Consider the following 26,453-nt stretch of genomic DNA (forward strand, 5'->3'; position numbering starts at 1 on the left):
AAATAATATGATTTATATATCATGCTTTTTGCTTTGGTAGGTAATTTCCAATTTCTAATTATGTCCGATAACAGGGTAATAAAATATTGAGCAATTTCCTATCCTCTTCGAAACATCTTCCTTGATGTTTCCTTTCCCAGTTAGCTTACTACCTAGGTATTTAACAACATCTACTTCTTTAGGAATTTTTCCATTACACCTAATATCCTTCATTTTCTTGTTTTCTCTACTGATTTCCATTACCTCACTTTTCATTAAACTTATTTCCATGCCTGCTTCTTCAATTGCCCTCTGCCGGGTATTTGGCTGTTCTTCAAATTTTTTTCATTTTCTTCCCATATCATCACATCATCTGCATAGACTATGACTTTCATATCATTTGCTGTTGACTCTTGATGAACTTTCCTCATAAAGTTGTCCATCACTATATCCTCTTCCGACCCAATGTCCACATATGTGGACAAATATGTTTTATTCTCTGACGAACAATGAAGTTCGAATTTCCCTCCAATATTACTTTGAGTGTGTTCTCAGAGGATCTCTCTATAAACTTCACTGTTTTTCAACATTCGGTTACCTCCTTGGTAGCACTCAGCAAGTTGGCGGAAAGTGAAGACATGGGTACATCACAGGACAGCCGACTTACAGGTAAATACTTGTTAATACTTCATTTACGGGCTTGCCTGATAAACTCTTTCAGTTAGTTTCTGGTAATCAAAGACCTGAACTGACGAATAATGTAGAAATGTGTTGTTGTTTTTATTTGGTGTCGACTGTATGTGCATGCAAATTATTTTGTCCACACACGTGGACATTAGGTCTCTATAACAATAGCTGGGTAAGACTATTTGTCCACGCATGTGGACATTTGGTCTTACCAACAATAAGTTGCTCAAGGTAATGTAGATACCATGTTGCCATGGTACCTAATTTAACTAAATCTTCATTAATCATGAACACATAGGGGAAACTCTCATAAATAATCATACTTATTTAGTTACACAATCAATTATGTTTCTAGGTTTGCCGGTCATCTTCCTCTAGCCATGAAAGTTAAAGACATGCAAAAATGCCGAAATCCTGGCTGCAATGAAAAAAGCCGCATTCTCTGCATAACATGCAAAGTCTACTTGTGCTCTCTTAAGGACAGGAATTGTTTTGTGCATTTCCATACGTAAAAGGGAAGAAAACTTACAGTCTGTTACAGAAATAACATTTAAATATGTGTTTCATTTATGTGTTCATGTCAGCTGATTAAAAATAATTCTATATATTTAGCATTTATTTAAGTTGACCCAACTCTTTATTGAAGTTAAACCATTATCATACTTGAAATATTTGCGGATTTCACCATTTATTCATAAAAGTGAACAAGAGGCATAGACATAATGCAGGCCTAATGTCCACATTTGTGGACAAAATATATTAGAAACGTCTGACGGTAAAAAATACAAATATTGGTACATATTGTTCATTTAGGAATATAAGAGCTCAGAAATGTGGATTTCATTATAGTTGTCCACTTGCGTGGGCGTTGGGTCTGAAGAGGATATTAAAGAGCACTGATGAAAGAACACTTCCTTGTTGAACTCCTCTATCTGTTCTAAACTATTCTGATTTTTTGCCATCTATTATAACACAGTTCAGACATTTGTTATACATGTTTCTAATTCTGAATTGCACATCTCTTGACAATTCCATTCTATACAGACCTTGCCATATCTCTTCTCTTCTCTTCTCTTCTCTTCTCTTCTCTTCTCTTCTCTTCTCTTCTCTTCTCTTAACCATGTCATATATCTATGAATGCAAATGCAATGTCTTTCCCAAATTCCCATTTGATTTCTACTACTTGTCTAGCTGTAAATATGGCATCAAACTTCCAAGTCTAAAAAATCCTTGTTGTTCTTCTCTTAATTGTGAATCCATCTTGTTTTTGATTTTTTGTAATATTATCTTTTTATAGATTTTAATGCAATGACACAGTACAGTGGAACCTCGATTCTCCATTTCTGGAGGGACCCCGGAAGAAAAGTACAACATGGCAATACAGAAAATGCGGGAATGAATGAACCATCCAGAATTTGGCTAAAAATCACAAAAATAAAATATATATACTTATAATCTTACAAACATCCCTAAACCAAACCAAACTACACAGCCCCAATGGACCTTCCCCCTACCAAGCAACCGCTGCTCGGTCCGAAGGCCTGCAGATTAGGAGGTGACGCATGGTCATTAGGACGAATCCTCTCTGCCGTTATTCCTGGCTCTAGACCGGGGTCGCCATCTCACCATTAAATAGCTCCTCAATTAAAGGTAATCGTAGAATGAGTGAACTTAAAAATCTTGAAACTTTACACTCAGTTTTACCACGAAATCTTCGTCAGTTTCCTCTGAAAACTTCTTTCAGTTCAGCAACTCTGATTAGCCAAACTCTTCGAAAAATCTAATGCCCGTAACACTAAGCCAAACAACAATCGACCACAAGTAGCTTTTAATTCTCTAATTTAATAAAATAAAGCACATTAGATACCAAAGCGCCCAACATGATGATGAATCCCCTTTTATCTTTCACCGTAATTTGGTCACCGGTATACTGTTTGTAGTCAGTTTATGGAAATCTTGTACCGCATAAATTAGGCCTACATCGACTTCTATTTAAAAATTTTTTTTGCTAGTGGCTTTACGTCATACCAACACAGATAGGTCTTATGGCGACGATGGGATAGGAAAGGCCTAGGAGTGTAAATGGGAAACCACGGAAAACCATCTTCATGGCTGCCGACAGTGGGATTCGAACCAGCTATCTCCCGGATGCAAGCTCACAGCTGCGCGCCCTTATCCGTACGGCCAACTCGCCCGGTCATTGACTTTTAAATGTTATGTTGAACTCAAGAATATGGTTTTGAGTATTGATCCTCAAGATCTCGAATGCATTATATTCAATTCTGCCATCACTAATCACAATTAAATTGGAAAGAGAAAAAATATAATTTTAAAAAACCTCCAAAATTACGGTTATTCACGATCTTGAGCTCAGCTGGAGAGCGCGCTCGCTGTACAAGTCGGTACGATGGTGAAATGATACAAAGTTTCTAAATGTAACGTGCGCAAATAAAACGACTGCAGTTTTTATAACATTTTAACACAAAAACATGAAATTCCCAGTGTTATATTAGAATGCTGACTTCTCCTTCTCGCTCGGTGTTGTGGCGACGTACAGTTGACCCAAAATATTTGTTATAACTGACATGTAACACTCCGCAGATTTTCATTTAGTAGAATTCCCTTCCAGCTGCAAATTACAGACATACCTAGCCAAAATGAATTTACTTAGAAGTGTTACAGATGACAGATAGATTTAAGGAGTTAGAACATTAATTTAACCTCCTATTATAGCAGCTGTCAAAATCTTTTTCGTGTATCAATTTGCATAGTTATTATTTTAAATTATAACTTGATATAAAATAGAATATGGTTTGCTATAATGGCAGGCTTTATAATCTGAGCCACATCATGCAAAATACGTCAATAATAATAATAATAATAATAATAATAATAATAATAATAATAATAATAATAATAATAATAATAATACACATCAAGAATGAAACAAGCTACAAGAAAATCAAAAATCTCTCGGATACTATGTGAAAAAGGAGGATATTTTTTAACGATCATCTTCTCCTCAGAATGAACTCTCATAGATTAGCTGAACAAATCTTTGACTTCTTCCATAACCAGAAAACAAAACTGACTGCTTTAAAGAAACTGAAAAAGACCTGATAGAATTAAAAATTACAGAAATTCACTATTCGTTTGAACAGCTAAAGTAATAGCTAAAGAAGAAAATATAAGGTTTCAAGACAAATCTACATTAAAAGCAAGTCTATTATCTCGGAAGACGAGAGGAAAAGAAGATCAGAAAGAATGAAGAAATACTGGGCATTAAGAAAATAATAATAATAGTAACAATAATAAAAAGTACTTTTGCTATAAGGCGAGAAAGCAGGGTTGGACTACATGATCGTTTGTCCCTAGCTCCTTAATGCCAAGATTTTGTTGAAATGTGACTTAACGATATGACATATATAACGATATAATGGTTCTCAGGTACAGAAACGAAATATAAAAAGAAACACCATACAGGGTCTACATATGCTAATTAAAAGGCAACAACGTATGTATACAAAGATAACTTAAATGACACTTGAAATAATAAATAATAAATGACACTATATTCACAAAATGAGCACCCTCCTTGTTTTATAATGTCCTCTACAGCTCTTCAGTTCCACCGAGTCCTCCGTCATCATTTCTGTCGTTCTCACCGGATGGCGTGTCGTTGGCTCCCAGATGGATCACAAATTACTCTTTATCCACCTTCTTTGCGTGTTCACATTTACGCTTCCATTCTTAGGCGGATATTGACGCGAATTTCTGTCTCTACATCGTCAACAGTGCAGGTGATGTTGTGAGAATCTACCCAATTCTTCGCTTCTGCCCACATTATTTAAACACTGTTTAATTCAGGGTGATATCGGGGCAGTCAAATGATCAAGTGTCCATTCTGTTCAATGAGTTCATCTAGGAAGTAGGTTTTGTGTGCCGGCTTATGCAATTTGATAAGCTCATAAAGCTTGTGTTTGTACATCGTCTCATGGTGTGGAATGTTCCTATTCACTAGCCAGGAGATCGTCGCTTTCCATGAGCTGGAGGTTGGAGCATGATCTATTTCCTTGGTGTGATATGACGCGTTGTCAATTACGAGAACACTGTGAGGTGGAAGATTAGGAATAAGCATATCTTTCACCCGCTTAAAAAAAAAAAAAGAAGTCACTATTCATGTCATCGTGGTAGTCTCTACTCTTGCTGCCAGACTTCCATATTAGCTGACAGTTCTCTACGAAATCCATTTCCCCGCCAGCATGTACAACTATAAGTCTTTTTCCTTTCAACACAGGCGCTGATTTACCAGATATTAAATTATCAGACCCACCTTTGCTGGATACATGGGACATATGTACGTAGGTTTCATCCATGTACACAATAGGCCTATCCTCCGTCCAATACTGAGCATTTTTTCAAATAAATAAATCTTTTTTATTTTATATCATGTTTTTCCATTAGGTTGCGCTTGTTAGTGTTTCAATCCTACGATATCCTAATGATCGAAGGATTCGCTTGACACTAGTGTTGGATCCTTTGAACTTTAAAAGTCTTTCTCTAACTTTGTATGAATTTTTGAAACTGTAGGTAAACATTTTTAACTAAATAAAAATTGTTAACAATACGACGTACGGCACCTTCGTCAAAGTCGTCCAGTCCAGTAACATTCTTTGTGTGCATTCTCTTCTTGTTCGGTGTTTCAAACAGACTAACCATAGATTTTTCTAATTCCATCGCTTTTCATTTTTCACTCTTAATCCATTCCACAGAACTTTCTGACACTCCAACAGCAGCTGCTGCTCTTTCCTGCACTATCTTACAATCTATCATGAACGTTTCTTCCATTGCCTCCATTTTCATAAAGTCTATAACATTCGAGATTGCTGCACATCTGATTTTTTAGCACCTTACGATACAGGCTACTTTTAACGCCTTCCATACCGTCACAGTTAGGCCTAACATAAACCACCACTAACCATAGTGACTACACGAGAAATTAGAAATCAGCGCGCGACAGCTGAGTGTAAACTTATGCACTGAACTGTCCTTGTAGCAGGAGCTCTGTAAGGAGGGGATGTGCTACACTGGATCGTCCGAAGTGTGCATGCACGACCAGACATCTTCCTAGCTCACCCGAACTCTATTTGCATCATTCTTGTCACACAATGGATGAAGCAAAATGAAACTAAGATCACACCACAGTGCGGGTGACTTACCCACCTGTGATGACAATTTCATTTTTGTGCCCTTCAAGACCCTCGTCTTTCTTTGTCTGCTAACTTCACTTTACGAAGTAAACAAAATTAAATGACGTATGGCTTTTAGTGCCAGGAGTGTCCGAGACAAGTTTGGTTAGTCAAATGCAGTCTTTCGATTTGACACCCGTAGGCGACCTGCGCGAAGTGATGAGGGAAAAAATGATAATGACGACACAATACACCCAGCCACCGTGCCAGTGGAATTAACCAATTATGGTTAAAATTTCCAACACTGTCGGGAATCAAATCCGGGACTCCTGTGACCAAAAGCCAGTACGCTAACCATTTAGCCATGGCGAAGTGTCGGACCCCTTTTCCAGTTTTTTTCTTTGATTAGTGTTAATAGAGGATGGTTGTCCAGTTGTACTTCCTCTTAAATCCATAATCACTGCCACCATCACCAGTTGGCAACAGTGGGGGCAGAAAAATACCAAACTTCCAGATCTCTGTATGTCAGGAGCACTGTACTAACCTCAACCCCAATGCAAATTAAAAAAAAAAAAAAAAAAAAAAAAAAAAAAAAAAAAAAAAAAAAAAAAATTCGGGGATTACCGTATTTACTCTTGTATTAGACCCAACTGGCTTTTCGGGACAAAGAAAATGAAAACTATAAATTTTGCATACAAGACCCTTCAACGTAACTCATCAGAGAAGAACAACGATTCCGCTTCGACGCGGGTACAAGCCTTACTGCAGCTCCGATGACATCACACAAATTTGTGAATAGTTTCATCCGTACAACCCGTGCAATGACAACATGTATCAGTCATGCTATACATCTGTGTTTTGTGGTTAAGAATGTTTGCCAGCATAATGGTTAGCACTATTAGCTGCCGTTCTTGGGAGCCTGAGTTTTATTCCTGGTACAGTACTGCAAGAGATTTAAGAATGGCAGGAAGGTTGATATGCGGTAAAAATGGTACCTGCAGCACCCCTCCATTGGAGGCGTGACTAAAAAAGAGCTGCACCACCTTGGGATGAGGAAACAAATTTATTTTAGTTAAGAAATATCCACGGTTGTTGCTATTAACATAACAGGCGAGATCATTATAACAGGATTGTTTAATATCTCTTAACACAGGCCAATATAGGTAATTTTTGGAGAGAAGTATGCTTAAAACGTGATAGAAACAATCCAATCCTAATGATTGTCCTCGCCAACGTACCTAACAAATAATAATAATGTTATTGATTTTACATCCCCACTTTAACATTTTTCTCAGACGCCAAACAGAATGTACTATGCATTAATAAAAATATGGAGACAACTAAAGTACGAAATTAAACATTATGATAATAAAACTCATTACTGCCACGCCTGTAGATATCCATAAACGCGGCAAATTTTCCTGTTATTTATTTTTATTCTTTCCGTTATGGAACTTCTGACACTATCCGGGCTCTTGATAGTATACATAAACCTAAACAATGTGGTCTCTCTTATCTCAATTACAGCTGTTCAGGTAATTCCTGATGTGAAAAATGTAGAGAACAAGCATGAAACATACTTGAAAATAAAGGTCTGGCTTTCAACATCCGCAGTTATCCAAAGAATGCTTCCAATCACTACGTACAACTCAAATGCTAGTTACCAGCTGGTGGGATGGCACGCTTTCTACAGCATGGCTTTATTCGGAAGGGGTGACTTCTGCTACACATACTGGGAAAAACAGAGACCGTCTTCAGAAACCATTTGCGAACAGATTCTCACGGTTTGGACTCGATACACAGGAACGAAAATACACTAGATCCCCTATGTAACATTTTTACAGGGACCTGATATATTTAACCTTAAATGGGGGTTTACCTTACATCGAAGTTTCAGTAGAAAGCACACCTTTTCCAGAGATGTTTGCCTGTATTAACATAAATTGTACTATCATACATTATTTACACAGTGAAAGCAATAAAACATGCCCCTGCTATCTAAGCAAGAGACCTGCATTGCACATTAACTAGCTTTGGCTCAGATTGTTCTTTGAAAATAAATAAATTCAATCAAATAAATAAATGTCTGCGTATGCCCTAACAATTTTTTTCCTTTGCACTATCATTAGACGACAGACCTATGCTATTTGCGGAACCCAATTGAATAACTGCTGAAGGAACATATACAGTAGAACCTCGATAATTCGAAATCGGTTAATTCAAAATCCCGCCTAATTCGAAGAAGCTCTCCTTCCCGCAAACATGAGATACAGTTTTGCATGTTATTTCAATTGTTTAATTCGAAATACGGATAATTCATAATTCGTACTACAATGTCGGCCCCTTTACCGAAATTAAGACTTAATTCGAAACTGCCTTTACATTTTAAAACAATAGTACTATGACCTTTCAATGACCTGTAGCAATATGTCGGCCGGTCATTGAAAGTCATAAGTGAAATGAAATGTGTATCAATGACTTGGAAAAAGGTGTAACGTGTCAATGTGCGGCTTACGCGCATATTTATAAAAGAACCGATACAACTCGTAAGTGTAGAATAGACATAATGGATGAGAGCCGGTGGATCGAACTCAAGACCCCGTGGTATATGTCGAATTACGTCAAGATCAGCTTTATCTACAAGCAAGAGCTCAGTACAATGTCAGCATCAGCTGAGAAGAATGTGGCTAGACATGATATCTAGTTTGAAGTTGTAAAGGGGGCCATGGATTAGCATGAAACTTCATATGGCAAATCATCTAATGGGCCCGTGCTGACGTGTTTCATAGTAAGAAGAAGAACAATAGTGTGTGTTTTCCTTTAGCAACTTCTATGATGAAGGTTAGAGTTGTTATTCAGTTCCTCAAATGTCAAAAACACATGTATAGCTAGCATAGGATTTCTCTGCTTATGGAAAGCAACTTATTATTATTGTAAATAATAATGGAAGGAGTTCGTGTTTTACTTACTGATTACTGTATGAAGGAAGATAATTGAAGCAAGCTTAAAGATCTGGTTCTGTAATTGATAAACATAAAGAATAAGCCCAGATATAAGTTATATAATAGCCAAAATCATTTGCAAACCTCGAATTATATGTTTCCTCAGGCCAGTATCAAACTGGAATAGTGAAGATACAATTAGTGTGAAATTGTATTCCTAATTATATTGTACAAGTTTCAGGTGGCGGCCGGAGATGTTAAATCACTATCTGACCAGGGAATGTAAATGAACAACATGAAGTGCTAAACCAATATAGTGCCCTGGCGGACTCAGGCCTCTGCCGGAATGGACGGAATTACAAAAATGATGATTAAACCGCTGCGGAATTACCATGAAGAAGCCAGATAAGTTATTGTACTTGTCTATCTTTTGCTTTCCTAGAATGCTTTAGTAGCGTTAGTCCTTTTGTCAATGTCACGTAGGTGACAAGGGGGTGTTAACTTGAACGATCTAACAGATTTTCGGTTGTATTTGTCGGGTTGCGATTGATCATACGTGGGTAAATATTGTATGCCATCAATTACCGTGGATGAGACGTTTTACTGCGTTGTGTCCGTATTATTTATCGCTGTGAAACAAAAATAATATCATTTACTACAGGTAAGTTGCAGTGTGACAGTGTGTGTGAAATATTGGTGCGTGATCTTGGTATAATTCCATGATGTGATATGGATGTTCATTAAGGTGTATTAGGTAATATTCATGTATAATGTTAATAAGACTCTTCCTTAATATTGCTTGTGCAGTTAGGATGTGATGATTTTGTGCGGTATACAATGAGATGACGAGCGTAGGGTCGTCATAAAGCGTGGCGGACACGAGATAATTTAGGTTGATTTTTATGGTTTGCGTGTCGAATTATATTGAGTTTCGAGACGTGTTAAGTTGTTAATGGTGTTGTTAATAGAATTTCCGCCGCATATTTTGTGAGATGATTGACAAGCTAGTCCAGCGTTAGGCATTGGTATTGAAGAGAGTCATCAAGTACATGAATTAATAAATTAAGATTCGTAGTTGCAAGTAATGAAATGTTGGAATATGCGCACGATTAGGGTCTTAAAATGCAATTCAGTGATAGTTATGTTTAAGATCAGAGTCACCTATTGCGATCGATGTACATGTAGTAGATGCTTATAGTAGATTCATGCTGTAGTAGCATTTCAGCTGACGGTGAAGGCAGACCTCGACGCAGTCCAGACGGCACCAACTTATATTTTCATGCCAGTAGATAAAGATTCATTTCAGGTGCAGCCCAGCAGCTCGATGGGTGGAAACGACGTGCATTTTACTCATTTATGTGTATTGTGTTGCCATGTGTGATCATTTATAAATGCTGAAATCTGTTGGGGGGGTTCAAGTTAACCGATATTTAGTTAGTCAGATAGGAACAATGATAACTATGAAAGGCAAGGCGGAGTAGACAGGTACAATTAACATTTGCGACGGCGAGTGAATGACATAATATGACCCGATAGACTTTGGTATATCCATAAGATTCTACATTTCTGTGAATTTGTGTTAAATAATTATTTCCGGTTTATGATGGACAATGCAAGATGGACTCGGTCCTTATTTAACGTTAATGAATGCATACGATTTATTTTACGTTGTTCATTTCAGTTGTTCATATTCAATCAATTGATTTTTTTTTATTAAAATGTGATCCTTCCAATTTCTGTTGCGATTTATTTGAAAACTTTGCCTTAGTGTAGAATTTACATTTTATGATTGGCAGTATCTATAGCTCAGTCGTCGTTATCTGAATGTGACCGAATACTCTTCGAAGGGCCATGCCCTGAGTGGAGTATCATGCGAACCTTCTGAATACTAGTCGGCAAATAATTTGATAGTTCATGGTTATCTACAAACCACGGCGTCCACGGTCACAGTACGTTACAGAGTAATTTCAACTCGAAATTTATCCGCTGCGCGTCATAATAGAACGCGCGTTCCGGAACGTGGAGGGGTAGCTTTCCGCATTTACACTCACTTCGGTGGGTCTACAGTGCGCTTCATGATTGCTAAGTTGAATGAAATCGGAATTCTTTTGTATTCAACCTTTTAAGGAACGCCGTAATATCACGCAACAGGCAGTGTGCGGGAAAACAGAATCCACGAACACTGGCGATACCAACAGTTGACGAAAAAACGTGGCTCATATAATAAATTCGTACGCACCGAACAATATTTTCATTGCCGGTGAAACTGCATTGCTTTATTTTAATGCGAGCCCAAACGGTCTTATGGTTTTAAAGGAGAAATTGCCAGCCGGGAAATCGTACAAGGGTGAGGGATGGGGGTCATAGTAGTGCACATGGATGCGAGATACTTTATCGCCTCGCCATAGGAGAATTCGATAAGCTACAATGTTTTAAGGGCGTCGGGCACTTTCCATGCCAGTACAAAGCATCTAAAAATGCAAACAGTACAGAAATCCAAAAAATAATGCATTTGCACAGGGGAACCGGTATAATTTATTCTCGTCTTTGAATTGTGCGATTTTTTTCTTTCGTTGCGTGAGGTTATGTTTGTCAGTGATTTATCCAAGTGCATTATTTGAACATTGTACATGCACCTTGTTGGATACATTTCGGAAATCGTTTTTTCCATGGCATTTGAAAGTTTTAAACTGTGAATCGAGGTGATTGCATGTATTAATGGGTCTTAGAATACTTTGTGACGCTGCAAGTGTTTACATTTCTGAAGTGCGAGAGAAGTGCCATGGCGGGAAATCGTCCGGGGATAGTCATAGGAAAGTTCGATTTTAAGAGCATCGGTTACTTTCTGTGAAAATACAAGGCATCTAAAATGCATACTGTATAGTAATCCAATTAATAAAGCACTTGCACATGGGAGCCAGCATAAATTTCTCCTCGTCTTTGAATCTTTTTTTTTTTCTTTTCTTTCTTTCGATGCGTGAGGTTATGTTTACCAGTGAGATATCCGAGTGCATTATTTGAATACTGTAATTGCACCTTCTTGGATACATTTACAAAATAGTTCTTTTTTCATGGCATTTGAAAGGTATAAAATTGTGAATGAAGGTTAACTGCATGCTATAACGGGCCTTAGAATATTTTGTAACGCGGCAAGGGTAGGTACTTCTGAATTGCGAATTGGCAGTTAATTCGAAATCACGTAATTCGAAGTCAGATTTTTGAGTCCCAACGACTTTGAATTAACGAGGTTTTACTGTATAAGGAAATGTGGTTGCCAGATGATGGATCATAATCTCATACGTGCATCTTCATTGTACACTGTTACACCTTTTAGCATCCAGTCTGAAAGCCTCTGAGATTTAACCAAGTGCTTCCATAATCCTCTATTTGTAACCAGCTCTGTAGCTTCTTTTACACTGACTGACAAAATTTATGGATCACTTTAACTTTCAAAAAAAAATAAAGCTTGGTAGCAATAACAGGCAGATAACATTACTTAGATAATTTTTTCATGAAAATGATCAGTGTTAATCATAAAACAAATGTTTCACAATTTAACATGCTTTTTCCTTAGAAAATTCAAGTGATTCGTTAAATTTGTCGGTCAATGCAGTTGCACGCCTCTTAAAACTGTCTCCTACTAGGTCTCTAAGTTGGTTAAGAAATTGTTTACATTGTTATTAGAGAATATGTTTGCTATTATTCCTGATATTATTCCTGGGGTGAAGGAAACTTATCGTTCACATGAATGGTTTACCGATGAAAGGGATGAAATATTAGGGATAAAATTAGTTTGTGATAATATGAAGGATGTGGGAATTATAGGAACATATAGGCCTGGAAGAGAGGAAAGAGATATGGAAATATTTGCTAGTTGCTTTACGTCGCACCCACACAGATATGTCTTATGGCGACGATGGGACAGGGAAGGGCTAGGAGTGGGAAGGAAGCGGCCGTGGCCTTAATTAAGGTACAGCCCCAGCATTTGCCTGGTGTGAAAATGGGAAACCACGGAAAACCATTTTCAGGGCTGCCGACAGTGGGGTTCGAACCTACTATCTCCCGAATACTGGATACTGACCGCACTTAAGCGACTGCATCTATTGAGCTTGGTATGGAAATATTTGAGAAAATAATAGATTATACTCATAAAAACAATAATAATGATATGGTAATAATTGGGGGAGATCTAAACTTGCTTGAAGTAGAATGGAATGGACCTGCAAGTGAAGCCCATGAACAAAAACTGGCAAATAAATTAATTTGGGAGGGAGGATTTACACAAGTAGTACAAGAACCGACTTATCTCAATAACTTGCTAGATGTACTCTTGGTTAAACCATGGGAAATTGTTGATAAAACTGAGGTAATTGAAGGAATAGGTGACCATAAGGCTGTAATAATGGATGTAGGACTCTTACCAAAAATGCTTAATAAGAGGGTCACACAAGACAAGAAATTATACAGAAAAACTAAAGTTGATGAACTTGGGACTTGTCTTAAATCACAATTCAGTTGTTCGATAAGTGAAGGGAGTAATGTGGATACACTTTGGGCTAAATTTAAAGGAATAATTTGGGAAGGAGAGAAGAGATTTGTATCTGTTAAGAAGGGTAAAATGACCTCAGACCCTGTGTATTATACAAGGGAAATAAGAAAATTAAAAAGAAAATGTAGAATAGTAAACAGGAAAATCAAAGAGGGTAGGGAGAATAGAGAAACTAGAAAACAGCTAATGAGGGAACTGAATAGAGTGAAAAAGGAAGCAAAAGAGAAATACAGTATATGAATGGCATACTTCAAGAGGGTAATGACCACAAAGGGAAATGGAAAAAGCTGTATTCATATATTAGGAATCAAAAAGGAAAAGGAATCCAAATTCCTACAATGTTGGGAGAAAGGGGTGAACACTATTTAACAGATACTGAGAAAGCAAATCTATTTAGTAGGGAATTCAGAGATTCAGTAGAAGATTGTCAGGAGTTGGAAACAGTAACAGAAGATAGAGAGGGAGACACACATGGGGAAACAAGAAGCTTTTCATTCACAAATGAAGATATTTTCAGAGAAATCCAACTGCTTCAGCAAGGAAAAGCAGCAGGAAGTGATCAAATTACTGGGGAGGTATTAAAGACAATGGGGTGGTATATAGTGCCTTATTTAAAATTTCTCTTTGACTAAGTCATAAATAATAGTGTAACACCAAAAGAATGGAAGGAATCTATAATAAATACCAATTTATAAAGGAAAGGGTGATAAAAGGAAACCAGAAAACTACAGACCAATCAGCCTGACCAGTATAGTTTGTAAAATACTGGAGAGTTTAATAGCAAAGTACATCAGAGGGATATGTAATGATAAAAATTAGTTCATGAGGAGCCAGTATGGATTTAGAAAGAAATTTTCTTGTGAGGCACAACTGGTAGGATTTCAGCAGGACATATCAGATCAGTTGGATTCAGGAGGCCAGTTAAATTGCATAGCCATAGATCTTTCCAAAGCCTTTGATAGAGTGGAACATGGAATATTATTAAAGAAATTGGAGGGAATAGGATTGGACGTAAGGGTTATACGTTGGATAAGAACATTTCTAAATTCAAGGGTTCAGAAAGTCAAAGTAGGAACTAATATATCACAGGAAGAGAAAGTTTGGAAGGGAATTGCACAGGGTAGTATAATCAGTCCGTTACTTTTCTTAATATACACAAATGATTTAGGGAACAATATAACATCAAAAATAAGATTGTATGCAGATGACAATTGTTTATAGGGAAAAAAATAACATTGAGGATTCTTCAGAATTACAAAGGGACCTTGAGAGTATCCATCAATGGGTTGAAGAAAATAATATCAAGGTTAATGGAGGCAAATCAACTGTTACAACATTTACAAACAGGAGCTTTAAAACTGAATTTGAATATACTTTGGATGAGGTAGTTATCCCAAAAGATGGCAAGTGCAAATACTTAGGTGTGAGATTTGAAAGTAATTTGCACTTGAAGGGTCATGTTGATGACATTGCTGGGAAAGCATACAGATCGTTACATGTCATAATGAGGCTACTTAAAGGATGTAACAAAGAATTAAAAGAAAAAAGTTACTTAAATATGGTTCGTCCATTATTGGAATATGCAAACAGTGTTTGGGATCCTCACCAAGAATACCTAATAAAAGAACTAGATGGAGTGCAGAGGAAAGCAGCAAGGTTTGTAACAGGGGATTTCAGGAGAAAGAGTAGTGTATCAGAAATGTTAAAGGAACTTGGTTGGGAAACTTTAAGTAAGAGAAGGGAGAAAACTAGACTTATAGGATTATATAGAGCCTACACAGGAGAAGAAGCATGGAGAGATATCCGTGAGAGGCTTCAGTTGGAAAATAATTATATTGGTAGAACTGACCACAAGTACAAAATTAGAAGGAATTTCTGCAGAAGCGATTGGGGTATTTTTCATTCATTGGGAAGGGCGTGAAGGAGCGGAACAGTTTACCAGGGGTAGTGTTTGATCCTTTTCCAAAATCTGTACAGATAATTCAAGAAGAGAATAAACAGCAACAGGGAAAATAAATGAAATGTTAGAAGGCATCCGACCAGTGCAGGCTATTGTAAATAAAAAATGTGTGTGAAAAAGTTATTTCCATCCCCTGATCCATAGAGTTTGGACAGCCAAAGTAGGGGACTGCCTGCAGGGGTGAAGTACAGTGGGGACTTCGAGGGCCCTGGGACCGCTACGGTAGCTGTGAAGGCCCTTCAGGAACTCTGAAAAGTGGTGGTAAAAGGGGCTCTGGTTAAAACGCAGCAGGTCGTTATGCTACTTAGGTTCCAAAATGGGTTAAAAAAAAAAGTAAATAAATGCAATGTAAATTTTAAACTTATACCAGTTGCGTGGTATTATTTGAAGTATTCCACATACTGTATATGAGTTGACTATGATTGTAAGTATTGGAGATATTATAAGTAGAATTTTGTAAACAATATAAATTTATTAAGGATGATCTGTTTGTTTGATAGAAAAAAATTGTTAGCGTAAATTGTATATTACTGTATTGTAGAAAAATTTTCTTCTTCTCTTCTTAATTTAAAATTTAGTGCTTGACAATAATGTATTTTAGTGTACCATTTGTCACCGAGGTAGACACATCATTTGCAAATAAAGAGATTTTGATTTGATAATGGTGAGCCCATGGTTAACCTTTCTTTTTGACAGATTGTTGTTGGCGAGAGCAAAACCATTTTGGTTCAAGGTTGTTTTTATAATGTTATACACGATTTTCCATAAAAGTCGGGAATTATACCGAACTCCCACACAAACACATTAAAATCGGTATGAAACAACAATCGTCTTGTTGAAACATTTTCGCGAATGTTTTCCAAGCAGCGGCTTACTCATTAGCACGTATTTTCTAATTCCAATGGTCTGAACATGCATATTCAGTTCCATTCTTAAAAATTGTAATAGCATCATCCAGAAGCTTGAGGCAAACATTTCCATTTTCTTATTTCAAACGGCATCACCTAACCCAGGTTTACTGTGCACGAATTATGAAAACATACTTCAAGCTCCATGTAAAATAATAACCTTTTCACTATAAATTTACATGGGAACAGCCTTTCTGAAATTTAACTAGATGTGAAAGTACATAACTTAACCTCTGAAATTAGTTATACACACCGCTGTATCTTGAGATGGAGAAGTATCACATTCTTATTTTATTTCACTATACATTATTAAAATTAAGCAATCGTTTACACCATTCGGAGTTGAGAGACCTCAGACTCACTCAAGATCGACTCGCTCCTGCGTAGCGAGGAATCTATACGGAAAATGATCGATCGCATTCAAAATAAACGCTGGAGTAGTGTATGAATATTGATAACGGATAAAAACTAATATGCCCAAATTTGCCCATAATAACGGATGAATCAGTAAAAGGCTTCTCATTGTAACCGAAGAATATTGCACAGATTAATACAGGAATTTTAGAAGGGCATAATAACAATGTCATTAAAACAGGGGTTCTCTTCTACTGTACTACAGTGGCCGCAGTTGGATGTGTATCGGAGTCCAACATCTCACTTTAGCTGTAATTGCCCGCGCTCTAAATTCCTCTTCTGCCTTGAATCATCCATACCAAGCTTAGGACGTCTCTTTTCATAGGTTCATAATGACCCATAACCAACGCAAATAGAAATATTTGAGAATTTTAACATTTTCTTAACGCTAAATGCGGGTTTTGTCCTACTGTGAATTACGTTAAATTGAATATAAAACTGGAATAATTTTTGGAACTTAGAATTTCTTCCATTAAATACGGGTTTACGCTAAATCGAGATCATGCAAAATCAGGGTTATACTGTATTCAAAAAGACTGTATCTCGAATGCTTTCTATGGCAGTGCATGGCTGACGAGATGGCAGTAAAGATGACGTCATTTTGAAAGACGACAAGCCAGTAGCAGGGAAGTAGGTGTCACAAGACAATGATAATTCAAATGAAAGCAGCGATAAGGTTTACTGTATGGTAGGCCTACTGCTCAACTGACAGAGACAAATGACTGGCAATTAAGTTCTTCTGCATTAAGATTGCATAATACAATAATATGCCTTTGCTGGCAGAACCTAGTGTTTACAGTGCACTATGTCTTCTGGTATGGGCTAGAGCAATCTTGTTACTTTCATTGATCTGTCTCAGCTTTATCCTCGACTTATGACAAAATGAAAGTGACTGAGGTATGAGTGATACTAGTAATGCCATTCCTTCTGCAGCCAGTCCCTGCTATGAATGGTGTGAAAATATTGCTCATAGAGTCGGTTCGTGCATGCATTTCAGTGGGCTTGGCAGACTGTTATGTAACAGCAACTTCTGGCTCGGTGAGGAAAGCAACGGGAAACTACCTCACTCCTCATTTCCCTAGTACACCACTTCAGTGATGCCTAGGTCATCTATGACAGCTGATGGCAGAGGTGTTGAGGATCCAACCAGCCTTCGGGCTGAGGACTAAACATACACACATACAATACAATAATATGATACCCTTATCCCTTTTCTCTACGGGGTTTAGTATGAAGCGAGACAAATCTTCATAGTGAGTTTTTACGACCGGATGGCCTTCCTGTCATCAACCTCATCAGAGGAGTTAATGAGATGAAACAAATGACGTGATATAAGAGTAACAAAAACAGACTATATTTACTTTATATGTAGGCCTAAGAGTCATGTGTTCACCATTTATTGTCTTTTTAAATTTAGAAATACTGCCTTCCAATGAAAGTTTGTTAAAGAATAGTGTAGAATGTATACATGTACAATTTATAGCTCTTTATAGCCTAGAAGTCATGTGTTCACTGCACAAAATTTAAGGTTATCGCATATTGGACCTCCTCCCACATCCCACTACTTTTCTTGGCTGTAAAGGTGAAAAAGGGCGGGGGGGATCTAATACACCAGTAAATACGGTAATTACATGTATTGCAAAACAAAAGAAATAATTAACTGTGGAAGTCGGCACTGTACAGAGGAATTATTCCATGTACAAAGTAAAGTAAACCTCCCATTTTCCTGCTAATTTGAGAAATCTAACCTTGAAGTTATGTCTGATATAGGACCTGAACTGCACATCAGCAATGTAGGACGCCACAGGTTTAAAGAAAGTACAGTAATGGTGTCCTTCTCAACCTATTATAGGATAGGAGAGAAATTAGTACAAGCCAGTGGAAAGGTGCGGTTTCCAACTGATGAGCCCAAGCCGTACCAGAGAAAAACACTGTTGTTTTTAAGATTAAATTTCTTGAATTTATTAAGTACACTACTCTTTCACAGTTCAGATAATTGATATTCCACCGGATAATGAAGGAAAGAAGCATTAAAAAATCTATGGAAATCACTAGAGAACTGAACGCTTACCTTGATCAAAACAGCTAGGATTGATGTAGCTTAGCAGATCATTTTCAGACATCTGAGTCAATTCCTGAGGAACCATTCCTTCTTCAGATTTCTTCTGGACAGTCGAAGTAACAACAGCTGTAGTGGTTATAACAGGAGCTTCCTTAGTGGTCTGAATAGCATCAGACATTTCAGCAACTGGAACTGGTAGTGCATTGGCTGATGAGGGGATTTCTTGTGCGGTTGCTGCTGCTACATCTAATTTGGTCATAATTCGTGACATGTTATTGTGGATAGAATTTCCAGTTGGTTTCAAACCATTAGCGGTGACAAACATTTCATTTTCAGAAATTTTGCTTTGTGCAGTCAAAAATTCTGGTTCCTGAATAGTTTTCGAAATGTTTGTTTCAGTAATCATGGGTGTCTCCAACTGATTCTTTCTCTCTCCACCAGCAGCCAAACCCATCAACATCTGATCGACAAACGTTGCCGAGCCATTACTCTGGGCACTGACGTTCAATTCCGGTAATTTTGATGCTAAACATGTATTTGAATTGGAGTCTGCAGTAGAGTAACAAGCTGTGTTGGTTACACAACCTCCTTGAGCTATAGGTGGTTGTAACGAACTACTTCCAGACGTATAATTGATGGTCTGCACACTGGATTCAGAATTGCTAGTAACAAACATTGAGGTAATATGATGTTGTAGTTGTTCCTCAACACCTTGTGCTGAAGCTGGGCTGATAGAAGTTGTACTGCACGAAGAAGGAACAGACGGGGCTTGGGTTATAATGAGGGATCCCTGCTGAAGCTGAGGGCTATCGGCCATTGGAGTAGGAACGGTACGGGAGGCCAGTAATGTAGAATTAAGGTTCACCCCTGCAAGCACTGGAGGGGAGGATTCGTTTGGACTACTGGCTAAGATATGGTCATTAACAGTTGATTGCACAAGGACATTAATCTTTGCATTTTCTGCAGAAAGACTCGATGTTTCAGTTGAAGCTGTGGAAAGTACACTACTTCCAGAGACTTGGGAATTAAGAATACTTGAAATTGTGGTCGATGGACACTGACTGGAATTTGCTGAATGAATGTCATTTACCAGAGCAGCAGATGATTCCAAAATTAGTTTCTTCATGGCTATAGGTGATGTACAGTTTGAATGTGAAAGATGAACTTCATCATTAATAGAAGAGGAATTCAATATATTTTTGACAGCTATTGAAGAACCTGCATTTGAACTGGTAACAAGAATGTTTTCATCTGGAGCGGCAGAACTTACAAGCATACTTTTAATGGCAATTGGAGACGTACAGCTTGTGTTTGGCAAGTGAAGTTCATTTTCTAATGGAGAAGAGCTAAGAACCATACTTTTAACAGCTATTGATGATGTACAAGTGGGACTCGGAACTAGAATCTGATTTTCAACTGAAGTGGGGACTGCAGAGTTCAAAATCATAGCTTTTATTGCAATGGGGGATCTTGGGCTTCTAACCAACAGACGTGAATTAACTTCATCTGAGGAAGGTGATGTATCCACCATCATATTTTCACCATTCATGTTTAATGCAAGATTCTCTCCTGCCTGTTTACTATCCAGAACATGTCCATTTAAGGCATCATTTAACACACTATTCTGAGAAATTTGTACAGGTTGCTGGGATGAGCTTCGAGAATTCAACTGAAAATCTGTAGCAGGAGGAACAGACTGCTCTAATCGTAAATTTGGTGAAGATTGATTACTTGTATCGGAATGAAGGTCTGTTGTCTGGGCATTCAAACCAATACTTTTTGATGAAATTGGTAGGGAACACTGATTAATAATGTGACACTCAGCAGCAGAATTCACCAGAGCATTCAATTTTTGAGTTACAGCAACCTGAGACTGATGATCAGAAGTAAGTATGTGATTTTCAATAGCTGATGAAACCAATGCTTCTAGCCTGCTGTCTGATGGAGCAGACATTAATGCAGACTCTGTCTGGAAGTGCTGGTTGACTGAAGATGATGGTGCTTGAAGATTCATGCTGTCACTGGCAGATGAAGTACTTGAAGTAAGCATGGATGACTGATCTCCAGGCTTGCTTAAACTCTCCATTAACTGGTCGTCAGATTTGTGGGAAACAGAAAGAGTGGGTATTATGTTCTTAGTTGCGACTGTTGGTGTATTTCTGAAGATAAGTGAAGCTGCTGTCTGAATTATTTCAGAAGGTTGAGAGATGTTGTTCATTATCGGGGAAACCCTTAAGGCTGTTGCAGCAGCATCTGATTCAGACGATGCCTGATAGTTATTCAACTGAGATTCTGAAACCGAAGGAAGAGTATTATTAAGAGTAAGGATACCAGGGGGCATTGGTTGCGAATGCACTGATACAGGTGGCGGTCCATATTCAACCTTCCGCTGATTTTCAGACCCCACACTATTTAAATTGGCAACGAGACTAGCAGCTATAGCTTCTTGCAGAGTACTACTTTCAACATAACCTGTTTTTTCTTTCTCCATACCAACAGAGGATTCAGAAGAAAACATATTTGAGAGTGGTACTTCACTTGTAAAAGGATTCTTTTGCTGAGTACCAGGCACTGAAGTTCTATTATTGTTAATTAAATTTGCCGTTTGCTGTGCTGTTTGAAACATCAACGATGATGTGATGCTGTCTACACCTGTCTGAATTTTATTTGCATTGTTAAGCGACAACTCTGACACTGAAGATACTGTGCTGGCAGATGAGTTATTCTCTGCATTGGGCTTAACAGCAGAGGAGCTCTCTAGTCGAGAAAGATAACTCTCCACACTTCGACCACTTTGAGCAGGAAGGGGAGTATCTGTAGAACTTGACACAAACTGGCGAAATGTTGCCATGGATGGTGACTGAGTACACATCAAGTCTGTTACAGTGGCTATCGGCTGCGGAGTTGCAGCGGGCTTCATACGCAAATCAATACCTTTAAGATCTTCTGGTGAGAGCTGGCTAGCACCCTCACTGTTTTCATCGATCATTTCTGTTTTCAAATCAGCAGCAATTAAACTCGGATCAGAATCGGGGATGATGAGACGAGTAGAGGAAGCTCTCCGAGCAGCAATCGGAAGTAGGGCAGGTGGTGGAGGCATCAGTTTGTGCCCTAGCACACCGCTCTGCTGATTTTCTCGGCATCTCTTATCATCCAGTTTTTCTGGAGACTCCAGCAATGTTGAGGTAGCCCAAAGCCTTATTGGGTGGACATCCTTCTTTTCTCCACCTAAAAATGTAGAACACCTGAATTACAACATGTAACAATTTTGGTGTCGAATGGTCTTGCAATATTCACAGGGAAAATTAATGGGGAAAATTAGGAAACAACAATTTAGCTATTTAGGATATTAAAAAGAACAAAATGAAAACCTGAAAGAAAAGTAGTACTGGGTTGGAAAATCGAGGGGGATACCATGATATAAGCATACAGTAATACAACTATAGTGTTTCCAAGTCTTTTTTGTTCAATTCAATTCAATTCAATTCTCTCTCTAATCTAGGCCAAAATATACAGCCTGCAAGCCAAATGCAATTTGCGTCACTTAGTAATTGTACCCCTCATTAACAATGATTAGTAAGCACATGCATGATCATATTTCTGTTGATCCCTCATGGTGTTCCCAAGATTCTTAGGCACGTACATGGACATGCGGCTTGTCGTGACATAGGCTTCTCACTTCCTGGTTCCCCTTCACACTTTCATCTTTCTTGCGTTATTGCTGCTCTTAACTCGATCTCTTCCTTTTGATATAAAAGCCAAGTATCAGGTTAATATTCAAAATGTACAGACAGATTTACAGCTGCTAAAAAAGAAAAGAAGAAGGAGGACGAAGAGGAGGTTGTATAAGTCCTTCACAGGTACACTTTTCTCAGAAACAACTGAACCTGTAGACATAATGTTTGTTGCGGGTATCTACATATGAGGTGAATTATATTTTGATGATAATTAAAATGATGTCTGATTAATACAAGGAACATGCAATACCATGCGTTCGTTAATTCTTTCTTTCTTTCTTCCTTTCTTCCGTCCTTCCTTTCTTTTTGGGTGACTTTACAAAGCCAATATGATCTCCCATTAGCAACTCTCCATAAGGTTAGTTATTGGCTCTTGGCTTTGAACTTTAGACAACCACTCTTAATTGGTATTTCCCTTATTTCTCACTGTATTGGAATAAAGGAATAAAACATGTTTGTAAATAGTGTTTTAAATAAATTTTGTCATGAGCAATTTTCCTGCAAAATAACAGAAAGAGTGACACTTTGAAAAGTGAAGGTATCGGACAAAGAAAGACTAGGGTCATGAAAGGCGCGAAAATGAATGCCTCGGAAAACTAATATCATCATGGTCGGAAAGCAGCAAGAGTTGACTAAAGGAGGCCAGATAGGATAACTAAGAGGAAGTGATGTCAGGACTTGGTTAGAGGCCCATGGTCCCCAACCCACCCTCTCAAGTTCAGAATCATGGCCTCAAGTGATAATTAATCATGTTAAATGTACTCTAGCTTTCCCTTTTTCATAGGGTGCACAAACTCAAATTCTTTTCATAATCGTTTGAGCACCCTGATATTATGTATTTTATCTGCCCATTATTATTACTACAGTTACGTTTAGTTATTGCAAAACTGACAATTATTCATTAACTTCATGAACGAAGATGAATAGCATGGCAATTTGCGCAGTCTTGAACTTTGTTGTATGATCTATGGCTGAGTTTTAATTAATAAATGCTAAAAAGACCTTTATGCACTTCAAAATCATATACTTTTTCTACCAGTATGAACCCATGATCTACTCTACCCGAGTTTTGTTGTAAGTCACGAGTGTTCAGAGAAATGTGTAAAGGAGCAACTGTGTTTGATTGAGTCCTTTATTTATAAACACAAATAATGGAAACAATTAACTATCATTAAGCGCTTTATTTTTTAGTGAAATAAAACTGTTGATTTCTGTGTTAAAAGTGATACTATTTCGGTAGGTATTTCGTGAAATAAAATGTCATACTAATTGATGTTTCTTGTGAAATATTCCTTATGGTATGGGGTAAATGTAACTAATTTAGTGTATAGGGGTTTTAAAGTGAACTCATGTAATGTATTAAATTGTTATTCAATCTTAGAACAACCAAATATACAAAATGTTATAGAAATAAATGAAAATTGAAAACCTACAACCTGTTTTCCAGTCATTGACTGGGTCAGGAATGTAATGAATGAAGGAGATATAGGCTATTAGTACGATGGGGTCGCCACTCCCAAAGTGATTTATTAATGACTGATAGATGCTGTGAAACGAGAATGGAGAGTGTTGCTGGAATGAAGGATGACAAGGAAAACTGGAGTACCCGGAGAAAAAACTGTCCTGCCTCCGCTTTGTCTATCACAAATCTCACATGGAGTGACCAGGATTTGAACCACGGTATCCAGCGGTGAGAGGCTGACGCGCTGCCGTCTGAGCCATGGAGGCTCTTATAGAAATAAATACCGGTATATAAATCACTGAAACCACAAAATGAAGTTAGGTGGAAGTTAGGAATTTATACATATCCTACACGTTTTTACATTTTGAATGACTTCTCTCCAAGGTACAAACTAAGCATGGTTTCAACTGTATCAGGATTCAGACTTGTGTGACAGTCAGAAAGTATCTTCCTTTTTCGCAGCCCTTTTCAATGACCACATTAGACATCGGAAACTATAATGCTTGCGAACACTTGGGTGCAAATTTATTGTGGTCTTCTATCGAACCTCCTAAAACTTCACTAACAATGTCTTCTTTCTTCTCTTCTGTCAAATGGGAACAAAAAAGTGGGCTCCACCTATTCAATACAATACAATGTTATAAAATTGCTCCACCTATTCAATACAATACAATGTTATAAAATTAATTATAACACTTTATTATTCATGGGACCGGTTTCGATGCTGGTGTGCATCATCTTCAGCCACAAAATTAGAAAAACATTTCATGACAACTTAAGGTTTCAAAAATAATGCATGAAAGTGTACACAAATCTTATAGATGATAGGAGGAATGACTTGATTAAAAACATGAGCCGTGAACATTAACTTGTAACATTAACCTAAAAGTACGCTCTTCTAAAAACATAGCACCAATTATCTTAAAAAGTTTTGTGTAAACGTCCTCTTAACAAGAGTTCACTGAATCTTAAAAACTCTGAATGATATGTGACTAGATATACAATGACGCGAGGACAATAACTTACATATCACTATCTTAAAAGTCCAACACCATATTTCCTTTTTCATGAGAATATTTGTATGAATGTCTTCTTGATGAACATTCACAAAGTCTTGAAGTAAATGGTGCAAATGTTAAGAACTTCAATCAAAAACATTTTGTTTACCATTGATTGAAAAAGGTCGTTCATTAAAATAGCTTAACCAGTCTTAAGACGTAACAAATTATAAATCTAAAGAGAACATGAAGGAACTTCAAACTCTGTTTTTACGTAGTAAAATGCGTGTCTTCTATAACTTAAGAAATTGTGGCTGGAGTCGGTCTACTAAGTACTTTATAGCAAGTTTTTACATGAAAATGAGGCGGACGCTGTGTTTTCCCTAGGGTGCTAAACGATGTTCTCGGTTCAAAACGGGACCTGAAGCAGATAAAGAAAAAAGAGGGGGATGTTAAGAAAATCCCTTGAAAAAAAAAAAAAAAAAAAGATAAGGTCCTGTCCTAAGAATTAACGTGAATAAGACTCACCTCTGGCGGCGTGTATGACGTGTGTAATCAGATGTTAGAGAATGAGAGTTGAAAGACACCGTGACCAGTGAACCTGTGTTGGAGTGGAAGGGGGAGAAGTTGATCGTGATGGTACCTTAAAGCATTGAATTTGCGTTTTACTCTACAGATATATCCGCCAGCCCTACAAAATATTTTTATTTTCGACAAATGAAATCTGTTGACCGTGAATGTTTATGTTGTGGTTATTGGAAGTTCCTATTGCATGGATCTGTTTTGGTTGGTTTATGAATACAACAATTTGATCTTGCTATGAGTTTAGTTTAGAGTTTATTTCATTTCTTTGGTATATCGTGTGTTCGCTGTACTCCGCGAACTATAATTTTACTCCTTTTCATAACTCCGTTGTTGCACGTGCTTGCGTCATCTTTTTATCGTAATGGCTAGGCCATATTCAAGGCCGAATGAGGCCGATATCCTTGAATTTTCAGATTATTTAGACAGTAATAATGACCTTCTTTTGCCGAAAGTTATTCCCGTTATGTGGGAAATTACAGTCAAAGCTGCTCACCATGCATCGGACCGCGAGGACCTGACATCGATGACCGTTACATGTACAGTGAATAACTTTGTGCCATGCTTCATGAGTGAATTACAGCACACACATCATATTATCAAATTATTCAGAATTAAATGTTCTTTATTTCACGTCTAGGGGTAAGGAAGGAAGACGCAATAATGTCTGATTTTTCTGTCATTGAAAACCATAATTTATTTTTTAAATTTATTTTCAAATTTTTTTTTTTTTTTTTTTTGGCTTTACCAATAACAATACGTCCTAGGTATATTCATTTCTGAAATGCTCATAGTTTCCTGTATTAGTGTGATTTATTTTATTTTAATGTGTGTTAAACTGTTTACGTGTTGATTTTTTGTAATTTGGTTTGGAAAATCACAGAAATTAGTTTGAGTATCTTCAAGCAAACCCCTGCATATAGGCTGAGTGCCAAAGAGTTAAAAGGGGGCTTTTGTTAATCATTTTAAGTATTTTTATGTCTT

At 37.5% G+C, this 26,453-nt stretch overlaps 1 protein-coding gene across 1 annotated transcript in view; it reads right to left on the reverse strand.

Moving 5' to 3' along the window:
* The window catches only part of NFAT (NFAT nuclear factor), a 533,805-nt gene that overhangs the window by 14,066 nt on the left and 493,286 nt on the right, over positions 1-26,453 (reverse strand). Inside the window, exon 12 of the mRNA XM_067145354.2 lies at positions 18,700-21,918. Coding sequence (XP_067001455.2) covers positions 18,700-21,918 — 3,219 coding nt within the window. The remainder of the gene's footprint in view (positions 1-18,699; positions 21,919-26,453) is intronic.

This window comes from Anabrus simplex, chromosome 4 (genome assembly GCF_040414725.1).
Source record: "Anabrus simplex isolate iqAnaSimp1 chromosome 4, ASM4041472v1, whole genome shotgun sequence".
In the NCBI taxonomy this organism is placed as follows: Eukaryota; Metazoa; Arthropoda; class Insecta; order Orthoptera; family Tettigoniidae; genus Anabrus; species Anabrus simplex.